At 38.9% G+C, this 19,452-nt stretch overlaps 1 protein-coding gene across 4 annotated transcripts in view; it reads left to right on the top strand.

Moving 5' to 3' along the window:
• Window positions 1-19,452, top strand: part of CDH11 (cadherin 11) — a 177,913-nt gene that overhangs the window by 139,737 nt on the left and 18,724 nt on the right. For all 4 annotated transcript variants that reach the window (XM_033218672.1, XM_033218671.1, XM_033218673.1 and 1 more), the window contains 4 exons: window positions 2,163-2,416; window positions 11,384-11,520; window positions 12,363-12,496; window positions 12,730-12,847. In XM_033218672.1, coding sequence (XP_033074563.1) covers window positions 2,163-2,416; window positions 11,384-11,520; window positions 12,363-12,496; window positions 12,730-12,847 — 643 coding nt within the window. The remainder of the gene's footprint in view (window positions 1-2,162; window positions 2,417-11,383; window positions 11,521-12,362; window positions 12,497-12,729; window positions 12,848-19,452) is intronic.

Below are 19,452 nucleotides of genomic sequence, written 5' to 3'. Positions count from 1 at the left end.
CATAACATGGATATAAATGTTCACATGGGAAACTACCTCACATCTTTTTTGGAGGGAGGAAGGGAATAAATTGTAGGCAAATGTCTAAATGTTAAGCATCTATCAACCCCACTCCTCATTCAGGCAAAATAACGGATGCGTATGACCACTTGGTACAGTCATTCTTGCGTCCCGTGGGACAAAGATCAGCAAAGAGCAGTAAGACTCAGTAGACTTCTTAGGGATGCTCTCCTCCATTCCACTCCCACCCCCACCTCGCTGGGAAGGGAAATGAAGGGCTGCCAAAGGGCCACTAGGGGGCCACACAAATCTATCTGGGGCTGTTGAGGAGGACTTCACAAGGCAATGAGGCTTGAACTGACTACCAGACTTGGAATCTCGCCAAACTGGGAAAGGACATCCCGCATAAACCTCTGCAAAGCGCTGGAGAGCTTAGCTTGGGATGTGAAACTGCAGCATGAGGATATTGTCCTCAACACCAACAAGGCTTCCCAGTGGGAAAATGGCTCCAGGTCCTTAGGCACATGCCTAAACCAAGTACAAAAGATTCTGCTGTAGTAAGATCAACAGACTATCTGATATTAGAAAATTTCCTCTTTTCTGATTATAAATTACCCAGTCTCAGAACTATCATATTCCAGTGTTTAATGCTATCTAATGATTGAAGGGATTTTTTAGAAGTTGCAGCAATCTCGTATGTTCAGTCTATAAATATCTTTCCTTTCTGCTGCTCAGTAACCTAGCCAAGGAGAAAGGAACTGCTGAGTCCCAGGATGACGGAAAGGCTGGTTTAGATTTGGAAAAAGGTAGTGTTTCCTGACTCTGGGGAGAGGGAGGTAGGAAGATGGTAGAAAAAGTATCAAGGATATTGAACATGTTTAACTCTGTTGAAACTGGGATCATCAGGCTCAGTGTGGAGTACTGCAGAATTAGATCAGGAATAAGCCCCGTGACTGTATGCCCATTCAGAATAAGCGTTTGCCAGGCAAATGACAACAGCATGGCCAGCAGATGCTCGCCTTAGAAGATGAAACTCTTTCCAAACATTTGGTAGTTCAGCAACATCCAGAGCACTAATTAGAAAGTTGTTTCCTAGGCAGCAGGGCTTGTTTCTCTGCTACAATGTTACTTTCCATCCTTTGCTGACTGATTCACTATAACTCCTCTCATTCAAAATTAGGCAGTGTTTACCATCAATTTCCCTATAACTACAGCCATTCAAATGCTACTACTCATTTTTTCTTTCATATTCGTGTAAAATTTTACTGCTTACATTTGTTTTTCTTTAAATAGACCATCTTTAATATATATGCATTCTTTTTTTTAAAAAAAGGAAGCATTTTAAAAAAGGAAACATTTCCCTCATTATCTTGTCACTTGCCAAAAATAGAAGGTAACTTAAAAATAAATGCAATCAAACCAAAACGATGCCATTACATTCTAGCTAGAGTTGTATCATAATAACTCACAAAAGAGATTGCGAAACAGAGCAGATATGTTAAAACGGTGTTCTACTTGGTGTGTCAAGGATTTAAAGACTTGGAAAATAAATAATTATCTCAGTATGTAAGTTAATATCATTTGACAACCTCACCTATCAAATTACCTATAAACCACCCTATGTCATCTTATGGGCCACTGCTGGTAAGAGTCCCAGACATTGGGAAACAGAACGTGGTCAGAAACTTTCAACATGAAGCTTTCAGTATGATCAAGCTGGATGGTTGCGGGTGGGAGAGGTATGAACCAGTCATCAAAAAGAACATGGTTTTTGGCTGAAACTCAGTGGGTATTTTTGTTACCAAGATTCTTACTTTTCAGAATGAGGTACCAAATTTTTTTTGTAGTGTTTTAATTCCCTTCCTTAGGTAATTCTTAGTGACTTATTTGGGCAACACTAGTGTTGCTATATAGAATAAGGTTCATTTTAGATGACATGGTCTTTCTGTGTCTGTCGTGCTCTTAGAATGACCCATTAGGCACATTCTAAGTTTCAGCAATTGATTTGTGTGATTTTCTGACCAAATGGCTCAGGAAATTTGATATTGAGTAGAGTCTGATTTTCTCCCTTTGAGGAACTATTCACTCTTCCCTATAAAACAATCAGTTCTTTCTCTTCCATTCAAGGAATTGGTTGTCAATCTTCTCTTCATTCTTGCCAGCCTGTAGATTTTGAAACCAAAAGAGCCTATAGCTTGAAGGTAGAGGCAGCCAACGTGCACATCGACCCGAAGTTTATCAGCAATGGCCCCTTCAAGGACACTGTGACCGTCAAGATTGCAGTAGAAGATGCTGACGAGCCCCCTATGTTCTTGGCCCCAAGTTACATCCATGAAGTCCAAGAAAATGCAGCTGCTGGCACCGTGGTTGGGAGAGTGCATGCCAAAGACCCTGATGCTGCCAACAGCCCAATAAGGTACAGACGGATTTACTTTAAGAGCTTGAATGGGGAATTTTAAAGTCAAGAGGTTCTGGAAAAGCCCTGTAGGAACCACGTTCTTCAATTTCAAAAAGGGTCCAAGTTTATCAGGTTCAGTAGAATGTAAACAAGATTACGATTTAGAAGACATGAGCTCTCCTTCACCTCTGTTCCTGACTTTTTGGATAAGATTGTTCAAGCTACATGACTTTGCTCTGGAGCAGATTCCCCCAGGCATGCTAAGTGACGGAGCCCTGAACTGGGCCTGTCTGCCTCAGGGGACTGTGGGGAAGTATAAATAATTATTGTGAAATAATTATAGTAATTGCAATTTATTAAATACCTTCCCATTCTCCGGTTACTCTATGAGGAGGTTAGCTATGTGATCTAATCAATCCCCTCAACTTAATTGATACATACATTGTTATGCCTTCAAATGAGAGGAAACTGGAGGCACTGCAAGACAAAGTGACTTTCCTGGAATGATGCAGCCACTGAGCAGGAGGCAAGGAAAGTCAGCTCTGTCTAACTGCTGCTGAATACTTTGTAAGAGTAGTAAAGTGTCCTAATAAATTTCGGGTGCTTTTATTATTATGAATACTTTTTTGTGACAAAAAATGTGATCCAGAACTGTGGCTTGGCACCGTGGCTCACATCTGTAATCCCATCACTTTGGGAAGGCTAAGGCAGGTGGATCACCTCAGGTCAGGAGTTCGAGTCCAGCCTTGATAATGTGGTGAAACCCTGCCTCTACTAAAAATACAAAATTTAGCTGCGCATGGTGCTGTGCACCTGTAATTCCAACTCCTTGGGAGGCTGAGGTAGGACAGTCACTTGAATCTGGGAGGCAGAGGTTGCAGTAAGCCGAGATCAAGCCACTGCATTCTAGCCCGGGTGACAGAGTGAGACCCTGTCTCAAAAAAAAAAAAAGGAAACGTGATCCAGAGTTCTGCTTCTCCACTCTCCTCTTCATCCTGAGGTAATGACTGATGAAGCTAATGGTGAAGATGAGAGGGTGATGAGAAGGAGGTGGAGAAGGGGCTTGAACCACACATGTATAAAGTGGAAGTGGATAGTGCCCTGGAACTTCCCCTGGACCGGAGTCTAGCAGGAGTTTCTTTTTTCTCCCCACAGCCACTCCCCTCATTTCCCTCTTGCTTGGATTTCTTTAGGTACCTCCACAGGGTCTCCCAGCCCTCAGTCTTTCATTTACTTCTCCGCATGAATCCTGACTCTGCAGCCAGAGTGACCCTCATACAATGCACATCCAAACATCACATCTTACCTTAGTTAAAACGCAAGAAAAAAGTTAATGATCAAATGGTTCCCTCTTGTCTCCCTTTTCAAAATAATCTAACCTCATTCACTTAGTTTAAAAAGTTTCTTTGCACCCCTCTACCTCCATCCATTCTTTGAAGCTCTCCCGCTCTCCCCTAATCCCTGGACTTGACATGTTCCTCCTTCTAGCTGGTAGCACTTGCCTTTCCAAGTTGCCACATTGGACTCATTTTCTCCATCTCCACTTAGGTGTTATCTCCTGTAGGAATTCTTCCAGGGCTCCCTAGAGATGTATCGGATGTCCTTCCACTAGCTCCTCTCTACCTCACCCACCAGGCTACAGCACAGGGACACTTAGGTTATGCGATGTTCTCACTAGAGGAGAGTCTCAAAGAGTTAGATGTCTGTGTAGTTTAGGCCTTGACAAACTGTAGCCCATAGGCCAAACCTGGCTGCCATTTGTTTTTCTCTCTCTCTCTCTTTTTTTTTTCTGTTGTGAAAAAATTTACATATCATGAAGCATGAACTTTACCTATTCAACTTGTACAATTTGTTGGTGTTTAGTATATTTCATGAAGATGTTCCACCATTACCACTGTCTAATTCCAGAATATTTGTATTGTTCTCCCCACCAAAGAAATCCCATGTCCATTAGCGGTCACTCCCTGTTTCTCCTTCTTCCCAGTCTCCCGTAACAACTAACTTATTCTGTGTCTGTATGTTTGCCCATTCTGGACCTTTCATATAAATGGAATGTGGTTTTATGTAACTGAATTTTTGCATGTAGCATAATGATTTTGAGGTTCAGTCATGTTGCAGAGTGCCTCACTAATTCATTTCCTTTTATTGCTGAGTAATTTTTCATTGTATGCGTGCACCACATTTTATTCGCTCATTTATCATTTGGATGCGTGTTTGAGTTGTTTCCAATCTTGGCTGTGACAGATAATGCTGAATATTCCTGGACATGTCTTAGCCTAAACATGTTTTCGTCTTTCCTGGGCATATACCCAGGAGTGGAATTACTGGATTATATGGTAACTCTATGTTTAACTTTCTGAGGAGCTGCCAAAGTGTTTTCCACAGTAGCTGTACCATTTTACTTTGTTATCAATAATATATGAGAGTTCTAATTTCTCCACATTCTCACCAACACTTTTTTGCCTTTTTTGATTGTAGCCATCATAATGGGTGTGAAATGATATGTCATTATAGTTTTGATATGTATTTCCAGAGTGACTAGTGACATCAAGCATCTTTTATTTATTTATTTATTTACTCATTTATTTATTTATTTACTGTTGAGACATAGTCTCTCTCTGTCGCCCAGGCTGGAGTGCAGTGGCACGATCTCAGTTCAGTCCCATCTATGCTTCCCAGGCTCAAGTGAGTCTTGTACTTCAACCTCCCGAGTAGCTGGGACTACAGGTGTGCACCACCAGGCCCAGCTATTTTTTTTATTTTTTAATAGAGACAGGATTTTGCCATGTTGGTCACGCTGATCTCAAATTCCTGGCCTCAAGTGATCCACCCACTTCTGCCTTCCAAAGTGCTGGGATTACACGCATGAGCCACTGCACCTAGCCTGAGCGTTTTTTTATGTGTTTATTAGCCATTTGTATATCTTCTTAGGATAAATATCTATTCAAGTATTTTGCCCATTTCATAATTGGATTATTTGTTTTTTTATTGTTGAGTTGTAAGAGCTGTTTACATATTCTGAATGGTAGGGCCTTATTAGATATATGATTTGCAATTTTTTTCTCATTCCATGGGATATCTTTTCCATTTCTTAATAGTGTCATTTGAGGCACAAAAGGTTTTAATTTTTATGAATTCCAGTGGGTCTATTCTTTTTCTTTTAAATGTCTATAATGAAATAATTGTCTAATCTAAAGTCATGAATGATTTACACATTTTTTAAAAAATAAACTTTATGGTTTTAGCTTTCACGTTTAGATTTTTATCAATTTTGAGCATACTTTTATATATGTTGTCAGGAAGGGGTCCAACTTTATTATTTTGCATGTGTGTATCCAATTATTCCAGCACTATTTGTTGAAAAGACTATTTTTTCTTAATTGAATGGTCTTGGCATTCATGTTGAAAATTGACCATTCATAGTCATAGAAACCAGGTTTGTTTCTGTACTCTTGATTACATTCCATTAATTATATGTCTATCCATACGGCAGTACCACATAGCCTTCATCACCATAACTTTGTACTATGTTTTGAAATCAGAAACTGTGAATTCCTCATCTTTTTTCTCACCACCTATTTTTGTAGGTAATGTTACATGGGAAGACAGTCACATCATTTGTTTTCATATTACCTACGTCTTCTTTCCTGCTGCAAGGGCAGAGTTGAGTAGTTGAGACAGGGATTCTAATTTCTGCACAAGCTAAGCATTTGCTGGCTGGCCCTTTGCAGAACATGTTTGCTGACCCCTGTTCTAGATCATCACTGCACCTTCCATCAAACAGAGCACATGGCCCAAAGTCGATGTCTAGCAAATATTTATTGAGTAAATAAATAAAATAACTCCTGATTTGGCTTAGAAGGCCCAGCTCACAGTTTTTGAGTGTAAAACAGGAAGCGTGAGAGAAGTGATGACATCTACACTGGGGGTTCCCAGTATACTTAAGGAGGCAGACACTTAAGAAAAAGTAAGTGGATCTAAATATGAAAACAAATTACATGGACAATGGAGTTTGTCCATTTATATCAAAGAAAATAGTGGCAGGGAAGAAGGAATTCCCAACTCTAAGTGATGTTGGGTTGCTTTTGGATCTTTGAACATTGATTCTTCTGAGGAAAAAAGAAATAATTAACATTTACTGAACATCTTTTCAGCCTTGTACAACAGGTTTTACAAAAAATGTCAGTTCTCACTGACATCCTTTGCGGCTATGGCTTCTCTAGAACTGAATAGGTGGGAAGACTGAGGCTCGGAGCAATGATGGGACTTCTTTAAAATCACATGGACAGTCAGTGTCGAACACTGGATTTTAACCCAGATCTGTCTTGAGTTCATTTTGAGCTTTTTACTTTAACCCAGCAGCCACTAATGGAAAGATTTCCCAAGAAGGTTTGATTACTATATTCTCTTTGTGCAGAAAGATACATTAAATAATGACTATGGACCCTTCTAACACCTTTAAACTACTTAAAAATCTTCACAGTGTGAATTTTAAATGAGTTATCTTTGGCCTAGAATATCGAGGTGCATTATAAACTTTTTAGAAGAGCAGTGACTGTGACGTAAAAACACTCACTCATTTCCTCTGCACCTCATTGTCTCCAAGGATTCACATCTACAATTGATTATTTGGGTCATGTTTTCAAATGGTAGCTGTTCTGTGCATGTAGGCAATTTCCATGTCTATAATTATCCAAGGATACTCAATACCACACTCGAAGCAACCCCCCACTTCTACCTACTTGGGTCTTTGTTCTTTAGAAATGTCAGGCAAATTATAGGAGAGTATTCAAAGCTTTTTTGTTTGTTTTTGAGACAGGGTCTCACTCTTTCACCCAGCCTGGAGTGCAGTGGTGTCATCATGGCTCACTACAGACTTGAGCTCCCTAGGCTCAGGTGATCCTCCCACATTAGCCTCCCAAGTAACTGGGACAGCAGGTGCATGCCACTGTGCCTGCCTAATTTTGTTTTGTTTTGTTTTTGTAGAGAGGGGGGTTCTCACTATGTTGCTCATGCTGGTCTCAAACTCCTGGGCTTAAGTGATCCTCCTGGCTCAGCCTCCCAAAATGCTGGGATTTCAGGCATGAACCATTGCACCTAGTCTGTTCAAAACTTTTTTGTTTGCTTGTTGGTTGGTTGGTTGGTTGGTTTTTGGAGACCGAGTCTCACTCTGTTGCCCAGGCTAGAGTGCAGTGGTGCGATCCCAGCTCACTGCAGCCTCTGCCTCCCGGGTTCAAGCAAGTAGCTGGGATTACAGGCATGTGCCTCCATGGCCAGCTAATTTTGTATATTTAGTAGAGACAGGTTTCACCATGTTAGCCAGGCTGATCTCAAACTCCCGACCTCTGGTGATCTGCCCTCCTTGGCCTCCCAAAGTGCTGGGATTACAGGCGTGAGCCATTGCGCCAGGCCTCCAAACTTTTTATCTAATGGGTCTTTTATCCTCCCTACCTAATTTCCTGGTTGTTTCTCTTCACCTTTGTGGAAATTTGTGTACTTGGACATATAATGGAGGTGTTGCAATATCACCCTAACCCTTAGCTTCTTGGACATTCTGCAGATCTCTTTTTCTCAGATTGTAGCATTAGACACATTTTTGTTTACAATTTCCTTTCTAAAATATTCTCTCCCTTTAGTTTTCTTGGCACTAACCTCTTATGCCTCAGATAACACTGTACCTGATGTCTTCACTAGTCTTTGATCCCTGTCCAGGCATTGACTTGGTCCTTTCTCTCTCTGTGTCCACTCACCTATAGGGTTTTACCCAAGCGGTAATTGACCTAAGTTGATGCTTCAGATTTCCTGCCCCTAGGCTGATCTTTCTCCCCGACTCTAATTCTGCATTTATGATACTGTCTGTTGTGTATTTTCACCCATTTGCTTTTTCTTTCACTGGTTCACTCATTTATCCAAGACATATTTTTGATCTTATAATTATTGTGACATGCTTTAAAACAAAAACAGCTGTTTCCACCCCTGACTTCCTGAAGCCTACAATAGAGTTGAGTCTTTGCTCTCTGAGCATTTTGACATATCCTTAATGAAATGTCAACCTTTCCTTCCTGATAATTGACTTTTTTTCTTTTTCTTTTTTCTTTTTAATTTTTTAAATAATTTCATCATTTATTTTTGATTCGGGGGTATATGTGTAGATTTGTTAATGGTTATATTGTGTAGTGCTGAGGTTGGGGATATGATTGATCCTGTCTCATTACAGGACATATATCCAAAGGAAAATCAATTTTATAAATATTTATTTAAAAATATATATCCAGAGGAAAATAAAAAGACACAAGCACTCAACTGTTCATCACAGCACTATTCACAATAGCAAATATTTTCTTTTTCGATGTCCTTTAATCTCCCTCTCTCAGACATTCAGGTGAGAAGCTACCTTGGACTCTCTCAGCCTCCCCTAAATGCCCAAATATCCACTAAATCCTACTGGGGCTTTCATCATCATCTAGGATTCCATTTCCTCTGTCACCCCTGTACTTCACTCTCATCACCTCATGTATTTAAAAACAGCATCAAATCCTTAAGTTTCCTCTGCTCCTTCTTCTACTCTCTCTTCCTCAGACCATCTTGCCCATCATATGTTTTTGATCTCCTTGAGAGCTTGTGTCCATTTATTTGCTCCTCTGCTCAAAGCCTGCCATGATTTCTCACTGGCTATAGGATGAAGGTCACGCTCTTACATATGAGAGCTTCTACAGTCTGTTCTCAGTGTGTAACAGCAGCATCAACAACAAAAACAATAGCAGTTATTGTTGGTTGCACTGCTTATATGTGAGTCACTACATTATGTATCTTAAACATTTATTGTTTTATTGAATTCTTACAGATAACAAAAGAGTTAGATACTATTAATATTCCAGTTCAGCCAGGTTCCTGCAATCCCAGCTACCCAGGAGGCTGAGGCAGGAGGATGACTTGAGCCCAGCAGTTCAAGACAAGCTGAGGCAACATAGTGAGATTCTGTTTGGAAAATATATATATATATTAATTCCATTTTAGAAGATAAACATGCTAAGGCTCAAAGAACTTAAGTGGCTTTTCCATTATCATCTAGCTTATGTGTAGCCAATTATGAAGTTGTACTTAGGACTTCCAAAACCCAAAACTCATGCCCTTCATTTCTGTGGAATAATGCCTTGAATTATTAATGATCTTTTTTCCCACATGTGTGTTGTCATGCCAACTAAATAGGGAGCTCCCTCATGGAAGGAAAAAAAGTCTTTGATTATTTTTTTGACTCCTTTCCGCATAGTGTTATCTGCTGAGGGCTCAGTTACTGAGCATCTCCTGACATTGAGGAGGTGTGTGAATATCTTTGGTTTTGTCACTGTGCAAGGGACTCATCATTCCATTTTTATGGGGAGCTGTGAAGTTAAGTGACATCGTGAATGAGCTCATGTTTATATATTGTGAAGTGCTGCTCAGTGGGGGTCCCTCTTTCCTGAAAAGAACATGATCTGGGATTAGAAGATCTGGCTTCCTATATTGTCTCTTCCAGAAACTAGACATAGGCCATTTGTAAATTTCATCATTTGTAAATCTAGACGATTAAACCTTCTGATATTCATGGTCTCTGCTATCTCTAATTATTCTTTGATTTTTGACCATCACTGAATGCCTTCTGACATACTCATTTTGTAAATTTTTGGAAATCATAGCTTAGACCTCTAAGAGCAGAAAATCACCCATTTATGAAGCTCAGCGTACTACGTGAATTAACGTGGCCCATTATTGTTCTTTTCCCTTTGGGAGTTAGTCTAAGGGAGTGGTAAGGGAAGAGGCTTTGGAGTTCAACAGACCCATTACAACAAGACTGTATCCTGGGCAAGTTATTTTACCTTACTACAACCCAGCAAAAGCCATTCTTTCCCCGTCTGCCACCTCACTTTGCCATAAATACAGCCCAATAGTATTATGTGACTTTTTTTGTCCTTTATTAGTAAAAAGTTAACTTAGTGGATGGGAGTAACTAAAATTTTATACACAGCCTGGAGTCATTAAAATGAACTATTATGCACAGCCTGGAGTCATTAAACTATGGGAAAATGCCCTACGAGTAAATGGCCAAGCTTACTTTGTACATTGCATACTGGAATTCAAAGCCAAGCTAACTGAGAACCCCTGAAACTAAATAAACTAAACAGATTTACTAAAATATAGTTAACATTTTCTTTTTTCTTTTCTTTTCTTTTTTTTTTTTGAGACAGAGTCTTACTCTGTCACCCAGGCTGGAGTGCAGTGGCGTGATCTCAGCTAACTGCAGCCTCCACTTCCCGAGTTCAAGAGATTCTTATGCTTCAGCCTCCAAAGTAACTGGGATTATAGGTGTGTGCCACCATCCCCAGCTAGTTTTTGTACGTTTTAGTAGAGATGGGATTTCACCATGTTGGCCAAGCTGGTCTTGAACTCCTAGCCTCAAATGATCCACCCATCTTGGCCTCCCAAAGTGCTGGAATTACAGGAGTGAGCCACTGCACCAGGCTGCATTTTTCTTTAAATAAAGACAAACTGATTTTTAGGTCTGTACATGATCTTGATAAATTTAAATACACTCGAACGTATTTAATATTTCATATGCAAAAATCTGGCAAAGTTTTGATACATTTGTGACTTTCTGAGTAGTTTGGGAGCAAGGCAAACTCACTTTCCAAATGCAGTTCCATAAATATTCAGAAGATGGGTGATTGTAGTAAATGTGGAGAAATATGCTTCACGTTATTATACTTCTCAATCAAATATGCTAAACAACCCTTTCATTCATTGTACTGAATAAGGAATTCCAACGTGGCAAAGTTATTTCTATAAAAGATTCGTGTACAAAGTTTCAAAAGTAAATTTGATTAGAAAGAAAATGTAGCTTAAGCAACTCATTGAGAAGCTTGCTTTAAATATAGTATGGAGAAAATATTCAAATATTAATCTGCTCCGAATGTCTTAGTCTAATTGCCTCATTTGCATTCTGCTTAGGTATTCCATCGATCGTCACACTGACCTCGACAGATTTTTCACTATTAATCCAGAGGACGGTTTTATTAAAACTACAAAACCTCTGGATAGAGAGGAAACAGCCTGGCTCAACATCACTGTCTTTGCAGCAGAAATCCGTAAGCATTCTTCTCAGGGTTTTTATTCTGCTTTACCAAGTATTATTGCTTCAGACTCTATATTCTGGGAAATAAAATAGCTGAGATAGACTAACTTTTTCGGTTTTAAACAGATTTTTCAGTCTTTAAAATGTGTTTTTGGTTATCTCTCTAGGAAGACACATAGGCAAAGGGAAATGTTTTTGCTTTTTCTGACAGAACTGGGTATAGACTTGGCGAGAGAGCCGGCAGCCTTCAGGAGTTTGAAACTCATAACAATCACTTAAAGATTTCTGACTCCATCTAGTCACTAGTCTTTGCTGAACCCAGAAAAGCAAAGTCCTTAGGTCCAAGGTTTGTGGGTTCTTGTTTATCTATAGACAACACCTCAAACTTGATCATGCATCAAGCTGATCAGTCATTAAGCCTGATTTCTGGACCCTGCCCCAGAGCCTCTGATTCAGTAGGTCTGGGATAGGACCTGAGAATTTTTGTTTCCAACATGTTCCCAGATGGTTTTAATGCTTTTCTGTAGACTCCCACATTTAAGAACCACTTTGATAGATTACTGTCTGGGGATCAGGCTCCATGATAAGCCTTTAGAACTAAAGCTCAGCATCATAGTCAGCAAACGTGGAAAAGTGTTTTAGTTCTTACTCGTCTTAACACCGATATTTATCCCAAGACATGCCTCTCCCACTGTACTTAGCACCCTTCTGCTCTTACACAGATTCTGTGACAAGAACATCTTTCCCTGCACGGTCCAAATGGGTCGCTGGAGCTTACTCTTTCCCGAGAATATGCTTGGACCAATGTGTATTTCTCCTTGACCTTTCCTGACTGTCTGCATTCTCTCTTCCCAGACAATCGGCATCAGGAAGCCAAAGTCCCAGTGGCCATTAGGATCCTTGATGTCAACGATAATGCTCCCAAGTTTGCTGCTCCTTATGAAGGTTTCATCTGTGAGAGTGATCAGACCAAGCCACTTTCCAACCAGGTAATCCTGCTTTCCCTATTTCTGGCTAGGAGCAATGCACTTAGAAATAGAGTGTGTTTTTTAAAGCATCACCTGGAGATACCAACCACTGCCCAAAAAGTTTCAGAGCCATGGTTTTGCTCTGAAGCTATGTTCTCTAATTAAAATCAGGCTTTCTAGCCAGCCAGGAATTTTTGAATAAATGATGTGCCAATGTCAGCATGATTTATTTATGGGCCACCTTTCTCTTTCAGCCAATTGTTACAATTAGTGCAGATGACAAGGATGACACAGCCAACGGACCAAGATTTATCTTCAGCCTACCCCCTGAAATCATTCACAATCCAAATTTCACAGTCAGAGACAACCGAGGTTCGTACTAAGGTTCCTATGCATTCAGAGAAGTAGAACTGGAAAACAAATGGCGTTTATATTGCATAGCACAAGTATTTTCACTAGTCATTATAATGTCTTCCTGTTGAAGAACAAACCGGAAATAATAATGCCACCTCTGTTCGGAAACATGGGCTCATTTGATGCATGTGAATAAGTGAGTCTAATTTTATTTTACTTTTTTTGGCTTTGATATTCATGAAGCAGTGGGAAAACTAAGAGCAGAAGCTTACAGGGTCAATATGCAAACAACTCCATTTATCTTTTTTTTCAAGAGGTTGATAAACCCTTGGGGGAAGGATGGCTTTATGAATATTGATATCAAGTAAAGCATTAAAAGAGATTAGTTCAACTTTGTAAGGCAATTTAATCTTTCAGCTGGCCTTCCCTTCCAAGCACAGTTTTAATGCAGTGTGGCTGGGTACAGAGCTTGATATCTAAAAGTAGTTGCAGAATTGTTGCCTCAAGGGCATGAAACAAAGCATTGTTTGACCATTATAAAAATGGCAAAATTTAATACGATTTCTGCTTCCCCTTTCATTAGTTAAGGAGGTTCTAGACTTGCAGATTATTAGAAATTGCTGTTTTTGTTTATGTAGTCCCAGACCTGATGCAGTCCCTAGATAAAGTTGGTGGAAGAACCAGGAATGATGAATATATGTATATATTTTTTATGCTCATCCACACCGTTTTTCTCTGTGCATTACTTGGTAGGGAAATTGCCCATTTAAGTTTGTGACGGTGCAGGCCTGTGGAAACAGAGAGACAGATGCCACCATTTAACATGGGAGCGAAAGGAGGAATACCGATTGCTATATTCATGCAATCCATGCTAGCCATGTACTAGGCCATAGGTTGATTGCTTTCCCAGTAACTAAGAACAGGCTTAAAGAATCTTATTATTACTTTCCCCATTACTGTTATCACTATCATCAGTACCATAAATACCAGTTGCTGTGATCCACGACCCACGCCAAGATCCTTTCCATACTCTGTCTACTTAATTTTCTTAACACCACCATAGGTAGGCATTATTGTTACCCTTATTCCATAGATGAGAAAAATGAGGCACAGAATCATTAAATAATTTGTCTCAAATCAATCAACCAAATAGAAGTTACAGCTGGGTTTAAACCCAGGCTTTCAGAGGCCGGATGCTATAGCCTTAACCACTGAATCCTTCTGTGTTGATGATTAAAGCATACAGACGCTGTCAGGCCTCTGAGCCCAAGCCAAGCCATTGCATCCCCTGTAACTTGCATGTATATGCCAAGATGGCCTGAAGTAACTGAAGAATCACAAAAGAAGTGCAAATACCCTGCCCCGCCTTAACTGGTGACATTCCACCATAAAAGAAGTGAAAAGGCCGGTCCTTGCCTTAAGCGATGACATTATCTTGTGAAATTCCTTTTCCTGGCTCATCCTGGCTCAAAAAGCTCCCCCACTGAGCACCTTGTGATCCCCCCACTCCTGCCCACCAGAGAACAATCCCCCTTTGACTGTAATTTTCCTTTACCTACCCAAATCCTATAAAACGGCCCCACCCTTATCTCCCTTCTCTGACTCTCTTTTCGGACTCAGCCCGCCTGCACCCGAGATGGCTTGGCTTGGGCTCAGAGGCCTGACAGGCGCGCCCCATGCTACTTGGATTTTGAGAGTCTGTGATTTGATTTACTTTATTATTTCTTGAACTTACATGAGTATTTAATTATGGGGCCTTGTAAATCAAGCACTCACCAAATGAGATGATGAGGCAAAATGTCCTAGGTGTTATGATAGCCTTTTCTCTCCCACTGCCTGGCTTTCTACAATGAACTTGCTCTTAAGAACTGAAGTGTGAAGGAAGTTATATGTAGAAAAACGTGTTTTAAAAGAAGCCTACGAAACAACCCGTGATTCAGTTTGTCAATGATTCCCATCATTTTAAAACAGAAATGTTACTTAGCATGCATTAAGTTTGTATTTACACTAGGATTTTTCTGTTACCTTTTGGCTTTGGTGAATGTGCACTTATAATATGCCTCCGAAGGAGATAATTCTGCAAAGCACTAACATAAATGGATAGCTCTCAACCAGAAACACACACACACCTCGTGGGACACACATATGTATATAGGAATTCATTTTGTAATGATAGTTTGCTCCAAAACAGGGAAACTCGGGCACACAGTGAACATTGAAAAATGTGTACTGAGCTGAATTGAACAGAGTGGCACTAATCGTGTTTGCATAATGCTTTCTAAGATATGTATACTTCTGTATTTGAATTTATGAAAAGCCCTGTGTTCACTCTTAGAGTTTTCTGTGTTCTCAAATTTGTTTCCAGTTTCACCTTGAATTGACAGACTGCTGTATTTTTTCAGCTTAGGCTTATATCAGTTTTCTGACAAAGAAATGCTTGTAACAATATATTGCATAATGGATTTAGTTTTAAAAATAGTGAAGAGATTGATTCAGTTGTCCAGAAAACTCAGATGTTCTCATATGACTCTTAGCTGCCATCTTTTGTCTAGCTTCTCAAATATTTGTGGTCAATCTTTTATCTGTGTTGATGCAATTCTCAACTTACATTGGAGGTCTAACTCCTGGGGCTGTATTCCTAGCAATATTACTGTTTGTCATGGGACATCTATAAACAGAACCTTTACTAAGCTTTCCCTGCTGTGATAACTTTGCCTCCATCACCTGCCCTGTATGTTTTCTTTTTATATGTGCAATCATATTTAGTTGTTGTTAACCTCTGAAAACATTATACTAAGACATTTTGTTCTCTAGGAAGTTATAAGTATTTTAGTTTGTCACAATACTTTGCGGATACCATCTATATTTTTCAAGGGGATTATATAACCCTAGATAAGCCAATCTACTGAACAATTTGTCTCCCCTGCCCTCTCCTATAAGAGACTAATACCAGTGTTGAGCTACTATTTTTGCAGGAAATTGCTACTTTTTAAGAAAAATTACTTTATTAACTATGGCAAACAGTTAATGAAAACTCCCATGTTTAAAGCTATTACAGAACCTTATAGCAAATACAGTCCTATAATTATCATTTAATAGAGTTTCTTTCTACTAGCTCCTAAAAGTAATTACATATTGAAGTAATCCAAAAGGAGTAATCACATTCCACATCCTATTAATAGCCTACTGAGTTACCAAATTTCTCGGCGGAGACTGCTTTCCATAGAAAACATGAGATAATGGTTTATATCACGCTGAGTAAAAGCATCAAGTCTCTTTCTCCTTGAGTGTTTACTTCCATTATGCCATGTAAATAATCAGTATTGTGTTTGCCTAAACTCCGGCATAAGCGTTCGGCGTTTTTAGAAATATAAGAGGAAAAGCCATCTTAATACACACAAGCTTTTTATTTCATTTTATCTTATTCCATTCTGCAGCCTGAGCTTCAAAGCCGACTCAGCAGGCAGCAGGAAAGTAGAATACTGGATGATTCTTCAACATTTAAGTCCATCTTGGGCTATTAATATCAGGAATGGTGCTGTTCGGGCAGAGGAAGAGCTGGTTCGCCCAGGTTTTGAGATGCATTTACTTTGAAAATATCAGGCATGTGGCATCTCTTAAATCACAAGAAATATGTAATGGATGAGGAAAGTGCAAAGAAAAAGAAAGACTGAGATAATATCTCTCCTCTATGTAGCTCTTAACTGGTTTATAAAACCTTCTCATGTCATTGTTTCACCTAATTCTTCAAACAGCCGCACAGGGCAGGCAGGTGGTGTATTTTTATCCAATTTTAAGATAAAGAAGGAATATGAGACATCAGAAGGGTCAGTGATTTGCCCAAGGTCACACAGCAATAAGTGCAAAAACTAAATCTAAATATTTGGAGGGCTCTGTTGGTTGTACATGGCACATGGTAAAATGAATATAAAGCTCGTGTCTCTTCTAGTAAATTCATTTCAAAAAGTCTTTGTTTATCTCATTGTCAATAATAACAATCTCAGAAGAGGCCAATTCTGAAATTTAATTTATGGATTAATCTAGGATTCCAGGGAATGTGTGAACAGAGGAGGACAAGGTTCTTCAATTTTCACTTTAATCACAGCCATAATAATTGTAGTAAAATATATTGGCAAAGAAGTTTATAATTTGCTTCTATTACATAATTAATAACTATTTCTTGCAGGGAAATTGGAAAATACAAACCAGCAAAAATGATATTAAAACAATAAAATAACTTGATAATAGACTACCCAGAAATAGTCACTGTTATTTATATATCCTTTTTTTGCATACATTTCTTTTCTTAAGAAAAAAAAGATAGAAAAGCAACTGTTAAATACATGTCCACTTGTTTTCCCACTTAATAGTATGTGATACAAGTCAGTATATTTATGTCAATATTTTCAAGTTGTAGTTCTAACTTCAACTATGAGGATATATAATATCAGTTGACTGTAAGCACGTACATTGTTTTCCACACTTTCATCAAATATCTAATTATTCTTTCAGGATAAATTCCTAGAGTGCTTTGGGAGGCCGAGGCGGGTGGATTGCCTGAGCTCAGGAGTTCAAGACCAGTCTGGGCAATACGGTGAAACCCCGTCTCTACTAAAATACCAAAAATTAGCGGGGCATGGCGGCATGAGCCTGTAGTCCCACCTACTCGGGAGGCTGAGGCAAGATAATTTCTTGAACCCTGGAGGTGGAGGTTACAGTGAGCTGAGATCGCACCACTGCACTCCAGACTGGGTGACTGCTTTCCATAGAAAACTTGAGATAATGGTTTATATCATGCTGAGTAAAAGCATCAAATCTAGGCCGGGCGCGGTGGCTCAAGCCTGTAATCCCAGCACTTTGGGAGGCCGAGACGGGTGGATCACGAGGTCAGCAGATCGAGACCATCCTGGCTAACATGGTGAAACCCCGTCTCTACTAAAAAATACAAAAAACTAGCCGGGCGAGATGGCGGGCGCCTGTAGTCCCAGCTACTCGGGAGGCTGAGGCAGGAGAATGGCGTGAACCCGGGAGGCGGAGCTTGCAGTGAGCTGAGATCCGGCCACTGCACTCCAGCCTGGGCGGCAGAGCGAGACTCCGCCTCAAAAAAAAAAAAAAAAAAAAAAAAAAAAAAAGCATCAAATCTAGACTGGGTGACAGTCTGGAGTGCAACAAACAACAAACAAACTAAATTCCTAGAGTGGAATTACTGGATCAAAAGCAATTGCTACTTAATTAATAAACTGTTCATCAAAAATGTTATACCATTTTTAATACCATTAGTAAAACAGGTGAGGTTTTATTTTCTCACATGCAAGTCAATTCTAGTTAGTATTACTCTTTTTAATCATTGACAGTTTGGGAAGTTAGATGTAACATTTTAAGTTCCAGTTACTTTCATCACTTAAAGCCAGATGTTTTTAATAATTGTTAATCAGTTATTCTTTTATTCGTATACATTAGCTGTTTATGTCCTTTGCCCACCTCTTAAATTATATATTTGTCTGTTTGCAATTGATTTGTGAAGGCTGTTCATCTATTAATGCTATTCACCTTTGACCTACCATCCATTCTGCATAGACGTTCCTAATGTTTTAATGTTCTTTTAATTCTGATTCTGCTGTGTTCTTAAGTATAGATGTTACACTTTTTGTATCAGTTTTTCTCTATTTACTATTATCCTTAGCAAGGTGTTCTTCACCCAAAATTGGTATCAACATGGACCTATCTTTTCTTCTTCTCTTGTATATCTTTTCCCCCCACTAGTTGACCATTTTAAAAATATTATTTATGAAATATTTAGTCATGTCCAACTGCTTTGTAACACTATCTTTATTGTCTTCTACATTTTTTGTGATTAGATTTTTTTAAACTTTCTATTCTTCCCATTCTGTCTATTTACTCTGGTATCATTTTTCTTTAATAATTTTATACATACATATGTTGAAACCTGACAGATGCTGTCTGTACATTATTTTTATTTTATTACTATTTTATAAATCTTGCTTTTTTTATTCTTTCTGATATAACTTAGAATTATTTTTCAGGTGCCAGACAGGTACTTTTGTGAATCTTATTGAGTTTATCTTAAATTTATGGATCAATTTAAGAAGAACTAAAATTTTTAAAATATTTTTCCCATCTCCTTTTATTACGATCACGAAGTCTTTGTAGTTTTCTTCATTTTTGTACCATGCATTTCGTATTAAGTTTATGGTTAGCTACTTTACATTTTGGAAGATATTATAAAGTAATTTTAAAATAATATTTTCTATTATTTTTCTGACTTTTGAGATTTCAACTCAGTATTTTATGTGATTCTATTTTCTGTCCTTTTAAACCATACCACTGCCATTGTACTTCTTTTTTTTTTTCTTTTTACTTTTTAATGGATTGCCCTAGAGTTTGAGCTATACATTTACAATTAATCCAAGTCTGCTGTCAAATAACACTATACCGCTTCACAGGTAGTACAAGTACCTTATAGTAAGAAATTAATTGCTATTTCTCCCTCTTGTTCCTTATATCATTGCTATCGCTTATTTCACTCATGAGTAAGCGTGTGTGTGTTTCAGCACCACATAATAATATCTCGGACAGCAGCAGACCACATATACAAAAATGTT

This window comes from Trachypithecus francoisi, unplaced genomic scaffold (assembly GCF_009764315.1).
Source record: "Trachypithecus francoisi isolate TF-2019V2 unplaced genomic scaffold, Tfra_2.0 Lachesis_group10, whole genome shotgun sequence".
NCBI classification, from domain to species: domain Eukaryota; kingdom Metazoa; phylum Chordata; class Mammalia; order Primates; family Cercopithecidae; genus Trachypithecus; species Trachypithecus francoisi.
The sequence above is the reverse complement of the archived record's forward strand: the minus strand, read 5'-3'. Positions and strand labels throughout refer to the sequence as shown.